The 16619-nt window shown below is 38.5% G+C and overlaps 1 protein-coding gene across 3 annotated transcripts in view; it reads right to left on the reverse strand.

Moving 5' to 3' along the window:
* Positions 1–16619, reverse strand: part of lrba (LPS responsive beige-like anchor protein) — a 235502-nt gene that overhangs the window by 8743 nt on the left and 210140 nt on the right. For 2 of the 3 annotated variants that reach the window (XM_052547153.1, XM_052547152.1), the window contains exons 48-52: positions 10811–10900; positions 6787–6964; positions 5277–5342; positions 2864–3019; positions 1171–1338 (exon numbers count right to left, since the gene is read on the reverse strand). In XM_052547153.1, coding sequence (XP_052403113.1) covers positions 1171–1338; positions 2864–3019; positions 5277–5342; positions 6787–6964; positions 10811–10900 — 658 coding nt within the window. Of the gene's footprint in view, positions 1–1170; positions 1339–2863; positions 3020–5276; positions 5343–6786; positions 6980–10810; positions 10901–16619 lie in introns of all 3 variants that reach the window. The other variant, XM_052547151.1, reaches the window with a different exon arrangement.

The following is a 16619-nucleotide window of genomic DNA, read 5'->3' on the forward strand; positions in this document are numbered from 1 at the left end:
TAAAACATCAGAATTGGTTAACAAAATCATGATAATTAATGTGTTTTGGACAAGTTATGGGGGGTTTGAACTGATTCCTGCAAAGTTTCCTGATTATCTTGATATGACTTAAAAAAAAAAAAAAAAAAGAAAATCCTTGAACTTTCATCTGATAATATTACTGAATAACATGGCCCTGTACATGTGATACAAGAGACATTCAGAGATTCGGTTCGATTTCACTTTAGATGAAGGTTTGGCTCTTAGGTTCTTTAACGCCACTGATGTCAACCATCAACCTAGACTCATATTTCTCTTTAGATGCTCATTACCCAAATCACAATTAGTCATAAATCCTGCCCCATTTGCAGAAGAGCACTTAACAGCATGTAGAGCACCCGAAAACTCAAAATTAGCAAAAGGGATGTGTGTGTTTGTGCGAGTATGTGTGAGTAGAGTGCTTTGATCAGCGCCGCAGCCATATGGTTAGTGTGTACAGGGGAAGCCCGTGGCATTTTTCACTTTTATTGAGTGTTCTCTGGCTCTCTCAGATAGATGGGACTGAACTCTCATGAGCCGGAGACCTCCGAGTCACATTTACTGTCTCCCTCTGTGGCCCTCTGGCCTCTACTTTCACTCACTCACACACACACACACACACACACACACACACACACACACACACACACACACACACACGCAGGCCGATTCCATTTATGGTGTGATACTATCCTGAAACTCAATCGTCTGAGCAGAGACCTGCTGTGGTCAGATGAAACTAGATGTAGCTTCTGAAAGTGAGCTGTAAATCATTACACCAGCCTTGACAGACACACACTGGAATGCGTGTGTATGAACAATGTGCTTTTAACACTGTTGCACTGCACTGATATCATCACCTGCATGAAAGCTTTTCCTATGTGTGTTTGCTAAGAGCTGGTTGGGGATTTGGACTCCGAACATTACCCTGATTTTGACCTCTCTATGTGAGAACCATGAGGCTCTTCTGAGAAAATGAAAATGATGAAACTATTTGTTCAGACATATTATGGAGCTTTCATTAAAAGAAAATTAACATGACATTTGAGGAACACAAAAGGAGAAAGGAGTTACTTAGCAGAATGCCCAAGTTGCTCTTTTCCATTTTTGGATGAATGTACATCTGTATGTGGTTTAACATTTACGACTTACTTCCAGGGTTCTCTCCGATGCTGCTGTGCTTGCCGTTCCAGTACCAGAGCAGTAGTGTGGCGTCTCTGGAGCCGGACAGAACGTAACAGTCTCCACCAATGTATGACTCTGAGCGGGCCAGACAGGTCACCACATCAAGATGGCCAAACACAATCTGTGTCAGTTTACCTGTAAACACACACCACACAGGAATGAAACCACTTACTGCAGAGTGTGAGGCAGTAGGGGTGTGTACAATGCACAATATATTTATAATATATTTATAATGATTCAAAGTCGATTGAAGGTCTGATTCTGGAGCGTATCTTCATGGGGTCAGCAGTCTGCAGTGTAGGGCTTAAGTGAATGACTCTACTGAGATGATGCTGTCTGAGTCGTTTACATACACCAGATGAGCTCACACACTCCTTCTTCTCGCACTTTAAATATTTGCTTTTGGAGTGCTGCACGTGCATGCTGAAGTCTGTGTATGCATATGAAAAACAGCAATCGTTATCTGTCTGGCTGTCTGTCTATACTCTATTACTACAGTACCCTGTCTGTTGGTCTATAGTGAAAACCTACCTTACCTGTCTGTCTATCACTCTACCTCTCTAATTACCTACCTTTCTGTCTGTCGGTCTATATTGAGTCTTACCTACCATCATGTCTGTTTGTCTATCGATCTACCTACTGCCTGTCTGTGTGCGTCTGTCTATTGGTCGGTCAATCCTGTCTGTCTATCTATCTGCTTACCTAGCTAACTACCTATAGTATCTGACTGTGTTTCTGCCTGCGTGTCTATGGTCTTGTTCAGACTGCAAAAATACGACTTTCTGCAAATCCAGACATTATCCAGATGGGTTTGTGAAAATCTGGACAGCAAAAAACCAAACAAAAAAAACACACATGAAATCAGATTTCTTTCAAATCAGAAAAACACACATGAAAGTGGTTTGAAATGAGATTCCAACTAGATATTTACGGTTGCTCACTCAACGCGACAACTATAACTATAGCCCAAATCAATAATGGAAATGACAAAAGACACCACACGCCGCACTGCACAGTGAAGCTGGCCATGTCTACAGCACAAAACATCATACCAGTCTCCTCCGTCGCTGAGTTTTTCCTGTGTGACGGGTGAGCTCTTCACCATGACTCGACAGGCGCTTATTTAGAGAGTGAGGTGAAGCACCTCCAATCTTCCTGCACATGTTTTAAAAGCTACACCTTGGTACACCTACATTACCAAACCAACCCATACAGATAGACTGGTTACATCTGGACACATAAATAGTATTTGATAACTTGCAATTAATAGTGCACTCAGTCTGCATGAAAAGATCTAATTTGAGAAAAATCAGATTTGTCTGAAAATAGCGTTCTTTACAAAGCCTATCTAGTCTAGCTTTCAAGATGAAAACCCCTTTGCTTTGTGTGTGTATATCTCAGAGCTTGGGAGCTTTTTGTGTGGTGTGATTATATTGAAATTCAAGTTCCGCTTGCGTGACTTGCGTTCTGAGCCTCATCCTCCTGCGAGATGGAGTCATGGTCCATCCGTGAGAGGAGAAAGCTATCTGAGCCCTGGGGCGATGGAGCTGTAATGCAGTCTGCAGGCTCATTTGTGACTTTTGACCCTTTCCTTTGTGCACTGTGGTGGAGGCGATGTCTCCGTAGACACTGAGGTGGTTGGAGGGGTCGTTGCGGTTACCTGTATCAGTGGAGTAGATGCGGAAGCTCTTGTCCCAGAATCCACACAGCAGGATGAAGCGGTTGTCAGCCGTGATGACAAAACACTGAGCATTTACCTGGATGCTCTGATCTAACAGATCTGAGATCTGCCTTCTGTGGATGCCCACATTATTGGCTGAAAACAGAGAGAGAGTCACTTGTTATAAAAGCACTAACTTCTTGGTTAGAAAATAATTGGGTAAAGTGAAGAAAACATAAAAAAAAATAAAGCAGTGATTAGGGAGGGAGATACAGTAGGAAAGACATTCACAGAGCGATGTGGATACATTAACAGAGGGAGTTAGATGGTGAAAAAAAGAGGCTTGACCCTAAAGGTCTACTCCAATGTCTTGTAAGTGAATTCCTGACAACCTCCTAAGAGATTATAAAGATGTTAAACTATTAGAGTGAGAAAATACGACATTTGTCAGGAATACTGTGCAGGAGCACATGATTTGTGAAAGAATACATAAAACAGCAGAAGACAGAACAGTAAAGGAAAGACTAAAATAATGATAAAAAAAATTATGTGACCAAAATGTCATAAATTACAAGTTTTTTTTTCTTTTTTAAACACATTAAGACAGAAAAAGTCCGAGAGAGATTGAAGAGTCAGGTGTGTGAGGCCCAGACACATTCATGACACACACCAGCGCTGCGTCTGTGCTGGAGCAAGTGGACAGATTATCAACAGCAGAGTCATGGAGAATTTACTGTGTTTAAATGTGTGAGCTGTGTGGAATGCAGTCCGTCTAAATACATACATGACATTCTGGAGCAGGAGGGAAAGAAAATGAGCCATGAACGATGTCTCTCCCCACACAGAGAGACAGAGAAGAGTGGGATTTGTTATTTTTATTAAATCTTTTAAAAGTAAAAAGTAAAATAAATTAATTAATAATAATAATCCAGCTTTAGAAAGACATTTTCTATGCAGCTCTATTAGTTTAATATATTTTGTATCACTCTGTGGTCTTTGCTTCTCGAACAATGCAATAATTTAAACTTAAATCAATATTTCATGCCCATTTTTATTATTTGGCAGATAAAAATGCAAGCAAGTCCCCAAAGTCATGTTCCAACACAGAATGGAAAATAGGGGAGGGCGGATCGATCTAAATATCGATAGTATCGATACCAACACTGGTATTGGTATCGGATCAATACAATTGTAATTGAATCGATATTTTAATTTAAATATCTCTCATCTAAGTTCATTATACTTTGCTCGTGTCTTCTACCTCTACAATCCTGAGCAAACGCTGCTTTCACATCCTGGGCCACTTTGCTACTCCTCCCCCTCCTGCTGCTCTGCTGTGAGTCGTTGTTGTTGTGTCGTCAATACATGAATAAAAAAATATTGCCTAAATAATTGATCATTCATCCACCTCATAAATAATGACATAGACCTACTGCACTCCCCTACACAAAAGTTTTTTTTTTTTTTTTTTTTTTTTTTTTTTTATAAAAAAAGTATCGTATTGGTATCGGTATTGGTGATACTGACCCTATATGTATTTGGTATCGGATCGATACCAAATTTTGCAGTATCGCCCTCCACTAATGGAAAACCTTACCATAATGTTCTGTTATTGCCGATAGTTTCAAAATGAAATGCTAAATACATCTGAACATTTATTTATTTTTTGGTGTCCATATGCATTTGGTCATATATTATATTATATTATATTATATTATATTATATTATATTATATTATATTATTTTTATAAAACAGTATATAAAAAGAATTCCATAATAATTTTGGATTACTGAAGGCTTGAATTCATATTAAATTAATTAGTGGAGGACAGAGGTGGAGGTGTTGAGAGAGCACAGGTAAGAAAGAGGACACACACAGGAAAGAGTAAGGATCAGGACGGCGACCATGAAGTGACAAACAGATACACGGGGTATGATAGATGATACTGTATAATAATATGAGCAGCAAGGAGAGCTGAGATATACGATGAACAGGAGGAAAGACAGAACTTCAGAAAGGCTTCAGCCATATGTTATCACATATCTTCCCTCTCCCTTCCCTTTATCCTCATTTTCTTTCTAATCAACAGGTCGGAGGGATGAGAGGAGGACATATTGTCCTGACAGCGTGTGCCACGCGGCTTCAATCAGACATTATTACACCATTCATATTCATTCCGTCTGACAGGACAGAGAGACAGAGAAAGAGAGAGAGAGAGAGAGAGAGCGAGAGCGCTGATGATGTACAGGCTAAGCCACAGCTCATTGCTTTCCAATTTGCATGCAAATGCTGATCTGAAGCTGAATGGCGGCTGGGTGAAAAACAGCACTCATCTCCTCCCAAGGGCCGGGCCCTCGCAACTCACAACAGCCAATCACAAATCACTCTACTGAAGATTGACAAGCCACAGACCTATCAAAGGGTCAATCTCAACTGGTAACTGGTACTGCTGGTCCTGCACAGAAGAGCTTTGATGACCTGAGAGAAACAGAGAGGACAGATGAAAAATAGATTTAATACTGTTTACCATCAGGATGCTTATTTATAGAGGTCAGTCCACAGGCATTTACTACAGCAGACAAAGGACAATAATAACAAACCACAGAACACTGCTTTTCTTTACAATAAATAAATAACAAAAAATATTTTATTATTGGCTGAACACAACTATGCCATTAGGAGGGCTAATGAAGAACAACCTAATGGAAAACACTTTAAAGTAATGCATTATTTATTTATTTTAAATGGTATGTCTTGAGTAGGGCTGGTCGATTTGTCCCAAAAAAAAACCCCCCAAAAAACTAAAAAGAAATTAATGATATTTTTTTTTCATATTAATCGGTACTATTAATTATCACGATAAATGTCAAATCTTTATTTCTTTCCAAAATCCAAAGTGAAAGTTGTAGAAATCCGACCATTAGTTTTCCTTAACAAAATAAATATATTAATTTCTCGGTTTCTGCATGCATTGTTTAGAATGCCATCTTTAAAAGGCCTCTCAGACATGCATGTGTAGCTCCTGTCTTTTTGAATGGGGAAACATCTAATTCTCCAAAACTATTCGCCATGCTTATGATTACATTTCATATTTGAAACCACCAATGAAATCATACAACTGTATCATAAATGTTGTTTATTTTGAGTTAAAAAAAAGCATATTTTTCAGGCTAGCCCTGCCAGTGCACATGCGCAGTCGTAAATGTACGTCTCAAACCGCTTACTATTTCTGTGACATCAAAATCAGAGACAAAAAAAAAACTTAAAATTTGTATTTTTGGTAGTTATCAGCATTTGTTTGTTTCTGAAAACTTTCATTTAAAACTTATTATTCCCAGAACATATCCTAAACATCAATTAAAACCATCAAATTTCAAGAGATAAGGCACTTTTTCAATTAGATTGATCTTTCATAAAGAACAAATAAATAAAGAAGAAGAGGCTGATAAATGGAGGTGGACAGGAAGCTGAATGCACGGCAGAGGAAGTGTCACATTTGATCCAGCTCAGGCTGAGATGTCAGTGTCTATGATGCTGATGATTATACACAACCAGAGTTTAGAGGATTCAAGCTACTGAAGTTTGCAGTTTAGAATGTGTGAAATTGAACATCATCCTGCATGCTTTGGCCTATTGGTGGATAATTTGTATTATTTAATTTGCATATTTTCATGTGATCTGCGACAGGTTAAAATTGGGATTTTTTAAAGTTAAAAATGGCATGTCTCTGTTTTAATCACATTGTACGAATTCATATGATTTCATCACCTCATAAAATAGTTACATTTTCTTATGAGACTGGGTTGAGTATGAGTAACCTGGTTATTAAGGAACTAGTATCAATGGTGGAACAGATTCAATAGACTAATTCACACTCCTTATCCATCACCAAACATATAGCTGTCTGATTGTTCTTGCTCACCAGTGAGGCCGTGCCACTTGTTGACAGCGAAGAGGCGGTTGGCGGTGACTGTGATGATCGCTGGGTTGGTTAGGCCTGACTGTGTGTTGGCGGCCACGTGTGTGACAGGTGAGTTGGACGGGAACTTGAGTACCATGATGACGTCCTGCTGCATCTGCTCTGTGAACATCAGTGGGGTCTGCAGAAGGAGATACTGTTGAGTCCATGACCGCCATCATCAGCAGGGAGCGAGGAAGGGCAGAGGCAAAGAGAGCGATGGTCGGAGAGAGAATGAGAACAGTTGGAAGAGAAGCAGGAAGACGGGAAATTAGGCAGCGAAAGACAGAACGGTGTAAAAGAGCCTAAAAACTGAGATTGAGGTCAGGTGTTATTAAGACATAGCAGTATCATAACTGGATTGGACGGAACTGTTTTTTTTTTTTATTATTATTCTGAAATATATGCATTTTATCAGATGGAACACAATAATAAGATCAGCAAAATCAGCATCAGAGCATCAGCTCAAAAACTGTACAAATGCTCTCATTTATTTTTATTTTTTTATTGCTGTTCTGTTGACATTTCAAATTATCTCATGTCTTGGCAACATGATTTTAAAGGTTGTGAATGTAATTGGAATAGTTTTTCTGAATATTGTTAATGAAAATGTTACTGAACGGGAATAAAGTAGAATCAGAATCATTTAATTCCTTCTGATTTCCTTATCGTGACTATCGTTATTTATAAACAAATAAGTTAAATATATAGAAATTATGTTTAAAATAAATGTATCATGAATCATGAATAGATCAAATGTGTTGCCGAAGTAATTTAAAGCTGGAGAAAGAGGGGAGAGGAGGGGGGGAAGCGATAGAGAGAGAGAGAGAGAGAGAGAGAGAGAGAGATCAAAGCAGCTAAACACTTTCATTTCACAAAATTCAACGATATATTTGACATTTCTGGACCTCTGATAATTCCAGTAATGTTTTTGCTAGGCTACGTTGCACACTGAGTTGCACTTCCTGTGTAATGAGTACAAGATAAACAGAAGAAAAACAGTCTGAGAAGGACTAAAGTTGCAAAATACCATAGCAGATTTCAAATGAATCTGAACTTTCCCCTAGGCTGCCACAGTATATTCCAACCTCCATTAGTAAAATTATAATCTGCTTTCTCCTGCATTCCACTCTATAAGTCAGGAGATGACGAGAAGCTTAAAAGGTATATGCACATACACAGCTGTTTGATTACTTGGCAGCAAAGTCATCCAACCATCAAGTTGACTTCCTCAGTGAGGCAGGGCTGTGTTTGTCGAGATCAGAGATCTGCTCTGTCACTCTCAATGAGCCATCTGACTGGCTGTTGCTTCATATGTTGCTGATGTTTCAATACAGCACAGTTTAATCACTTCACATTAAGAAAGTTTTTTTTTTAAACAAATATTTTAAACTGATATAGTTTAAAATGGAAGTGTATGTGTATATGCTTATTATAAATAAGCTCGTACTGTATATCTTCGTATGTCACGATAAAACTGTGCTCTAATCCAGTCTAACTGTTGTCTTATGTCGGTGATGTCTAATCCTGACATGTGTGTGTGATTTTTAGACACAGTATGGAGACACGGGGCTAATTGGTGCGCATGCAGTAAATTAGACAGACAGCTAGCACCTCTTAAATAGTGTTCAGCCTGTGAGTGCCATTAAACAGAGGATCTACTCTCATTAACCTACTGGAGACATGGAAGAGAGAGAGAAAAAGCAAGCATAGACAGAGAGAAAGAGAGATGAAAGGATTACAGAGAGAATGGCACTGTATATTCCAGATAAAGGATTGCATGAAAATTATGTTGATTCAAAAGAAAAATAGTCTTGTCTTGTCATACCGTCTAATTCTAAAATGTTGCTTTTGTTGTCTAATAAAATAGTGGTACAGTGGGGATTGGGATTTTTGGAGCAAGAATATAATTGGATTTTAATTGAAGGTATGTCATGATAGAAACACTATGGGCCAGACTTACAAACAGCTTGAGCCAGCGCAAACCATCTTTAGGCGTTAAAATAGTGCTGTCAGGATTTACTACATATGTGCAGTGAAGAATTAGCGCTGAAAAGGCATGGACAGTTATTTTTGCGCCTGACCTTATTGAATATGTACTTGTAGGAGTTTCGATTTCAGATGCAAAATTTATAGGAGGAGAGTATTAAAATGAATCACGCAACTCAATTTATTTGTACCTGTCAAATACTGGTATTTGCTCCATTACTAAACATCCTAAAAAAAGCATGTCTTAAAGCAGTTGGTAATTTGCATTGCTCTTGGTAGATTGCGCTGGTCATTATGGAAATGATCTGGCTGGGTCTGTGCTCTTTAATGTGCGAATTGTCAGTAAATCAACACAGAATTTTCCCCTCCCATCGGCACTTTTATGTTATTGCGCTCTAACGCTAATTTGCCCTGTTTAGTAAATGTGAGCCTAAGAATTCAAAATGATTTGTTCTATCTATTGATCTATTTTTTGGTTTTATTGTTACAAGATAGTGTAGAGATGGCAAGAAGCAAAGTGTTAGAGAAGGGTGGAGGGGCGGGAATGGTAAAAAAGATCCTTGAGCCGGGATTCAAATTTTGGACGCCTGTAGCACAATGGCGCTATATGTCGGCACGCTGCCCACAAGGCTTACCAGTGCCAACTTAACCTGTAGGCTTTAATGAAAAGCAAAGATGTCTAAAATTTACATCTAATTCGTTGGATTTTTGAATAATACCAACCCCATTAATTACTATAAGTATTCTATTTAAGATATAATAAAACTAATAACGACATGCCATTTGGGGCCTTCTGTGCCAATGGGGGGCAACTTACCCCAAAGGTCTAATTCATCTTTTCACTTCAAAATAAAAACTATAATATCTAAATCTAAGTACATGAAACAAAAACTCACACACTCTCCTCTAGACTGTGTGCTTGGGATTTTGTAATTATGATGATGTTGTGTATTCAAAGGCTGTTCAAATTATTTAGTGCCACTGTTACGTAAGGTCAAAATCCAGTTCTGAGCCTATAAGTATATCTGCATGTGGACATTTACAGGAGAATATGTGAGTTTGTTTCCACACAGGCAGGCAGGGGTTGTCATCGCCACAGAAACACACAGCTAATGGGGGTTTCAAGGCTGTCACCCACAGTCTCTAAGTTTCTAGACTAAAGACCTCATCACCTCGGAGCTCTACGCTTAACCACAAGATTTTTCCCACTTCTAGGATGCAGGGGCTCACTGAGAGAGGACAGGAGAGAGGAGTGGGGACGTAAAGCATAAAATAGTGAACAAATTGTTTTAAGCAGAGAGCTATCAAACTTGTTTTCCACCAAAAATGGATCCACCAAAACCTCCCTCAGACCTAGCATGCGTTTCCACCAACATGAAAGCTGAACGGTTTCAATTTCTGCCTACCCTGTCCAAACAACTTTATTTTATTTTAGATCAACAGGAAAAATGAATGAGCAATGCAGCATAAAGAACTGATGAAGTGTGGCATTGGCACAATGGATGATTATAATGGGCACAATTCAGTTTTATGCAATCTAGCACACTTTTTGGTGTGGACAATGACATTACAGTGCCCTCCTGTATCAAATGTTAGTTTAGTATTTCCTGGTTCAATACCAGTATGTGTCACTAAGCCATAATGTGAAGACATTTTTGTTTTTTAAACCCAGTAACTCTTTTTCTATGGTGGAAATGCACGTAATGCTTATTCATTTGACACTGGATCCTGCATATAGAGTAACTTAAGAGAAAAGGAGAAAGAGAGGGGGAAAAAACTCCCTGCACATTGATTTTCATTGTTCCCTATACTTGTACCCTACTTAATTATGAAAACTGATACAAATAAAGATTCACAGATGATTATCATCACATAACAATACACTGGCATGATGTGCAGTTTATCTTAACAGTTTTACTGACATGTTGATAAATTTGTGAATGTCTGCATGGTAAGGACGATAATTAGACAGTGAAAGTGTTTTGTGTGTGTTACTCACCACCTGCATGGCAGAACTGCGTGGAGGGTGGGGCTCAATTAGCAGCTGGCAGGGTGTCTGTCCAAAACTTCTGATTTGAGACTCTACAGCCTGAGAAAGACAGAGAGTCAGGGTTATGGTGGCACTAATGAAGAGAAATAGGACTATAAACATCACCTTGAGACAGTGGTAACTTGCACTGGACAATATCAGCTAATACAGCCACAAAGTAAAGTGTGTGTGTGTGTGTGTGTGTGTGTGTGTGTGTGTGTGTGTGTGTGTGTGTGTGTGTGTGTGTGTGTGTAAAAAAAAAGAAAGAAAGAAGAAAAGAAAAGTGGAGGAAATAATCATAATAATCACAATAATGGGCTACATAGGAAATGAATTTCTGTGCATTTATGTGTGTAAGAGTGTATTAAAGCAGAGAAAAGAGTGTGTGCACTGAAGAAAGACTAGAGAGAGGTTCCATGAACACTTTTAAGTGATGATCCAACAAATCTCTCAATCTGAGTTTTCGTCCTATTCATTTATTTCACAGACAGATTTAAATTGATTCACAGAAATTTGCTACTGTTTTAAATCTGAGATGTTATTAAACAAGTACGGCTCATGAAACCACAAATAAAGCCAATAAATAAATACATAAAAAGTGCATTAAAAATGCAGTGCCTAATTTTCTACTGACACCAAAACCATTATTAATTTATTATGAATATTTGATCTCCTGGCTCTACTGCAGTGGTTCTGTGATGCCGAAGGTCCAGCATCTTCACTGCTGATACTTCGACTATTCTTATTTGTATGTGTTCCTTCACTGGCATTTTCCACATTTTGATTTCTCCTTTAATGACAAATTTGTCCATTCTGATGCTCAATTTAACCAAAATAATGGCTGCTGATGAGTATTTGAATTGAATTCTGTCAAGTTCTTAAGAGTGTTAATTGCATAACATTAATTACGTACAGGGAGTACAGGTCGACTCAATAATATATGAAACACAAAATTATTTTACATAAAAACATTTTTGGCTTATATTTGTTGAGTACATTTTTTAATTAATGTAAAAACTACAATGAATTGTAAAACTGAAAGTTATTTAAAAAAAATTGTGTTCAGCATGGTGGGCCGCATTTGAATTCATGACGGGCCGTGGGTTGAGAACCACTGCCCTACTGCATCAGTGTATCAAGTATCACTCTGTCGCACTCTGTGGTCAAGTTCAGTTGTGTGTGATGCATGTCAGATTTGACGGGATTTTCATGAATCAATAGAGAAACTGTCATAATCTCAAGCTAAAGAGAGAGAGAGAGAGAGGTATGCCAGGAATGTCCCAGCTCTCGGCTGACTGCTCTTGCTCTAACTGTACTCATGAAAGTATCAGGAAGTCAGGAGGCTTTCCATGTCCCTCTCATTGTATTTCTTCACTCTTCCACCTCTCTTTTTCCACTCCGCTCAGACTGCACTTCTTTACATCAATCCTTTCCGTCTGTTTCTAACTCTTATGCTGCTCTTCATCTCTCTTTCTTCATCCCACTCTCCTGCTTTGATCTGGTTCGGCCCACTCTGCTGGTAACAATAGACTCCCCCACACAAACTCTTCTTTATATAGTGTAAATCCACTAGTGATCTCATTAGAGGCATTGATGGAACACAGATGACAGAACTACTGTGTCTGGAAATACCATTCTAAAGAAGCAGGGTTCAGAAGAGGCCACGCAAGGGAAGACACCTCGTTTCAATTATATGATTGGTTGATTTCTACTCAAAAGCAATGGAACTGTTCTGTGTGGCATCAATTCTTCATTTCTTGACCGAGTCTTTAGTGTTTGGAAAAAACACATTGCATTACCTATTCAGTAGATGTTTCAGTCTTTTTCAGTCAGGTCACTATTTGCTATGTAAGCCATTTACTTCAATAGTACAGTAGTTTCACAGAACTTAGCGAGAGTAAATACTATTTTTAATTTAAGGAACAAAAACAAGCAAGTGAGGGATAAATAAGAGCAGTGTTCAGCAACTGGGCAACCTTTGGATTTGTTGATGTGATTATTCATATAATGAGGGTTGGGTCACACAAATTACAGTTTTACTAGTGGCGAATGTAGCAAACATATAAAATGTGCCCAGTGTGATTTTTTTTATAGAAATATAAAAAAATATGGGAGTAATACAGAAAAAAAAATATTAAATGAGATGATAGTTGGATAGAATGGTAATATACAGGAGAATCCATGAAAAAACGGGAGGGTTGACAGGTATGGCATTAGGTCATAAAAATACCTGTCGGCAATTCTTTATTGTCAACATTGTTGATAATGTCGACTAATCATTTCAGCCCTACAGTTCACTAATGTGATTCAGCAATGTGGCACAGGATTTGGCATCGCAAACAGGATGAAGGTTGAGCGTGTCACATCGGGACGGTTTGTTTAAGCTAATATGTGGATGAGTCTTGCCCAGGCACCTGACCCATCTTCATTAAATCCTCTCCTGACATTTACTGCCACAGTAGAATGAGGCAGTTCTCAGGTCAGAGCGTCCAGCCAATGAGGAGAGAAGGTTATATGGGTGCTAGGCATGCTAGAGGGGCCAATCTCTTTAGGAGCACTAGTGCGTATCTGATGAGGTCTCTTTACATTCTACACATTTAAATGATGGAAATATCCCGTATGCATGCACACACACACACACACACACACACACACACAGTCATGCTCCATGAGTCACCTGATTTACTCTAACCCTTGACAAGGCAATTTAGTTGTACAACAAGCTGTGACCAAATTTTCTTATTTTGCATAATGAGGTCCCTATGAACAGTTAGAAGAGGTTTTGGGGGAAGGGTTTCTCTTTAAATATAAGCCTTTTAAAGGTCAGATTCGTATCGGACTTGAGTAAAAGTGGGCTTGATTGGAGGAAAGAACTGTGTGTATGTGTGTGCGCGTTCATTTCATGTGCAAAGGGAACCCTTTGTGCCTGTCATGTTCTTTTTTTGTGGTGGCAGGGCAAAGACAGGAAGTAATCATCGTCTGAGTAAACATGGCCCAGTCTCCTGAGTGACCCTAATCTGCCATGAGACATTCCACACGCCCCATACTCTGCACGCACACACACATGTGCACACTGGGTTCTACATACATAGAGATGCAATTATACACACGGCTTGCCATCAGCCCAAAAAAAAAAAAAAAAAAAAAAAACTCAGCTGCTCAGACTGACAAATTCCAGTCCTACCCAAACCAAGCCTGATACTCGAGATGCATAACTAAAACTAGAACCAGAACCAAGCTGTTGGTTTCCACACAACCCCATCTGAGAAGATCCAGAGCTGCAGTCATCCCTGCTGTTTCCAGACAAACATACATGCTCTTCTAAGAGCCATGCTGCTATACCCTACTCGTTTATTTTTCTAATTTAACTCTACAAACTGGGCTGTGATGTGCAGTCAAGGTCCAAAACTGACTTTTTGTAACACCTACCAACAGTGACTGAACTGAGAAAATGTATTAGCCATAAATGTTTTTTGTTTTTTTGGCCAAGAAACAATACTTTGGATTTTTATTTTTCATCATTGGTTATTATGGCAATAATTTTTTTTTTTTTTTTTTTGCATAAGTGTCAATTGATACATTTACTATGTTCAAAATTCATGTGAAATTGTCCCATATCAGATTTTTTTTTTTTTTTGCTCAAACGTGACACATTTGTTTTTTCATAACTGTGTGAACATTATAAATCAAATGGAATCTGATCTTCTCAGTTCATTTTTGGAACACTTCCAATATGTATCCCTAAACAAGATACTGTATCGGTCCGGCTTTTTGCAATGTGACCTATCAGAACAGCCCTATCAGAATTCATGACTGCATATTAACATTCGTCATAACTCTGTGCTGACTCCAAAGATTTTTACAGACCGTTAGTTATTTGCTACAAGCAAAACTAGAGGGATCGAATAGTAGATAATCTGACACTTTGCTCTCTTTCCCCTCATCCTTGCCCTCCTAAGATATAACTTACAACAATGAAAATTCATGTCATTCCAATGTCTGACTGATTTCCACAGAACACAAAATGTGAATTTTTACTTTTAATACATTATATACTAGGAATCTTGTAAAAGTAGGTTCATGTGAGACAAACTGCTCTTTTGAATGATATCTCAATGAATCTGATGAGTGATTCGTTCAAGAACTGGACTGTGTGATTTCTCAAGCAACTTCACAAAACAATAATGGGAGCAATAATCTGGAAGCAATTGTAAAAAGACAACTGGAGGGGAAGATTTTCATGGAATAATAACTTAAACTCACCTTTTTCATAACACACAATGGTTTTTTAAATTTCAACTTGTTCATCACACACAGCATTTTTTTAAATTTCACCTGTTCAATTTTTTTCAACATTTTGCTGTGTTCCATCTAAGAAAATATTTTTTCAGCAAAAAAAAAATAAAAAAAATAAACTAATGCTTGGCAAGTGTTAATTTTGAACGCTGGAAGAGGTGCAGCAGAAACTATGATGTATTCAAGGTACTGTAAGAGAAGAACAAATGTGCAGACCTAAAATATTACATAAAAAATTATGCATACTCGACATTCAAGGACTGTGTGTCTCACCAGTGCTCTTCTGATATGCATTCTCTCACATTTTTTCCTCTTATGCCTTAGATCCTTTTAAACATTTTTTTTCAAGCATGTTTATTATAGTTTGATTGCAGACACGGCCATGAGAATTTATTGATCTCCTAATGGCCTGTGAACGGTCGGTCAGGCAGTCAGGCGTGAGGAATCCCATTTAACCTCTTCTTATTAAACAGGAAGTGTGCAAGGTAATGGGCTGAACTGGAGAGATGACTGGAGCAGATAGGCAATGAATCTGCATCAGATAGAGAGAGGGATGAAGAAATAGATAGCGGATTAAGGGTCAAAGGGAGAAAGATGGACGGTATGAACGGCTATAGGAATGGCGAAGGATGAACAGATTAAAGACATGAAGCATGCAGTGAAGGAAGGAAAGAGCTAGCTATAAAGGGATAGCAAGAACACCTAGATGGGAAAAAGGTGAGCCAAGCCATTAATCAGCCTCAGTCACTGAGCATGAAGGGCAGGAAGACTGGAAGCACTCCGACACCAGCGACTGTCCCAGTGCACACATTCACGCACACAACTGCTTCACTGGAAGAAAAGAATTGCACTGTGTGACCTCTGCAGAAGACATGTTATAAGAAGCGGAGGTTGAGTAAAATTTGATGTGTGGATATATATGCATACAGTTGATCCCGAGGCACAGCTTGCATATATTATACATATATTGCATATATATTACACTTTCAGTTTTGATCGAACAGATAAGAGCAATACATCAATCGAATCTGTAAAGGGTCTACTTTTTTGTTTGTTTACAGACATAATAACAACAAAACTTTGTGCACTTATAAAATAAAGATAACAAACAAGGTGTGCTGTCTGCAGCCTTTGTCTGTGCAGATCTTCATTTAGACACGCGTCATTAAAATGAACTGTAACTCAGTGAATACTCAACGAATAGACATAAGAGATATATCTATAGAAAGCCTGACATGTCTACTTATAAACCAAACAAGTGCCACCGAAAACAAATATTCTGTGATAAAGTAATCCATATGAAAACAACGCAATGTCCGTTTTTCACGTCTTTCTTCATTATCTTCTAATGTGATGATAACGCCCCTGCGCTGAACGCTCTATTCAGATTCTAATGTTTCAAGCTGAAGCGGGCAGCCTGAATACGCCCATAACAGAAGACAACGCAGCGAGACTGTTCTTCAAATGACTTTTATTTTACTGT

This window comes from Carassius gibelio, chromosome B1 (assembly GCF_023724105.1).
Source record: "Carassius gibelio isolate Cgi1373 ecotype wild population from Czech Republic chromosome B1, carGib1.2-hapl.c, whole genome shotgun sequence".
Classification (NCBI taxonomy): Eukaryota; Metazoa; Chordata; class Actinopteri; order Cypriniformes; family Cyprinidae; genus Carassius; species Carassius gibelio.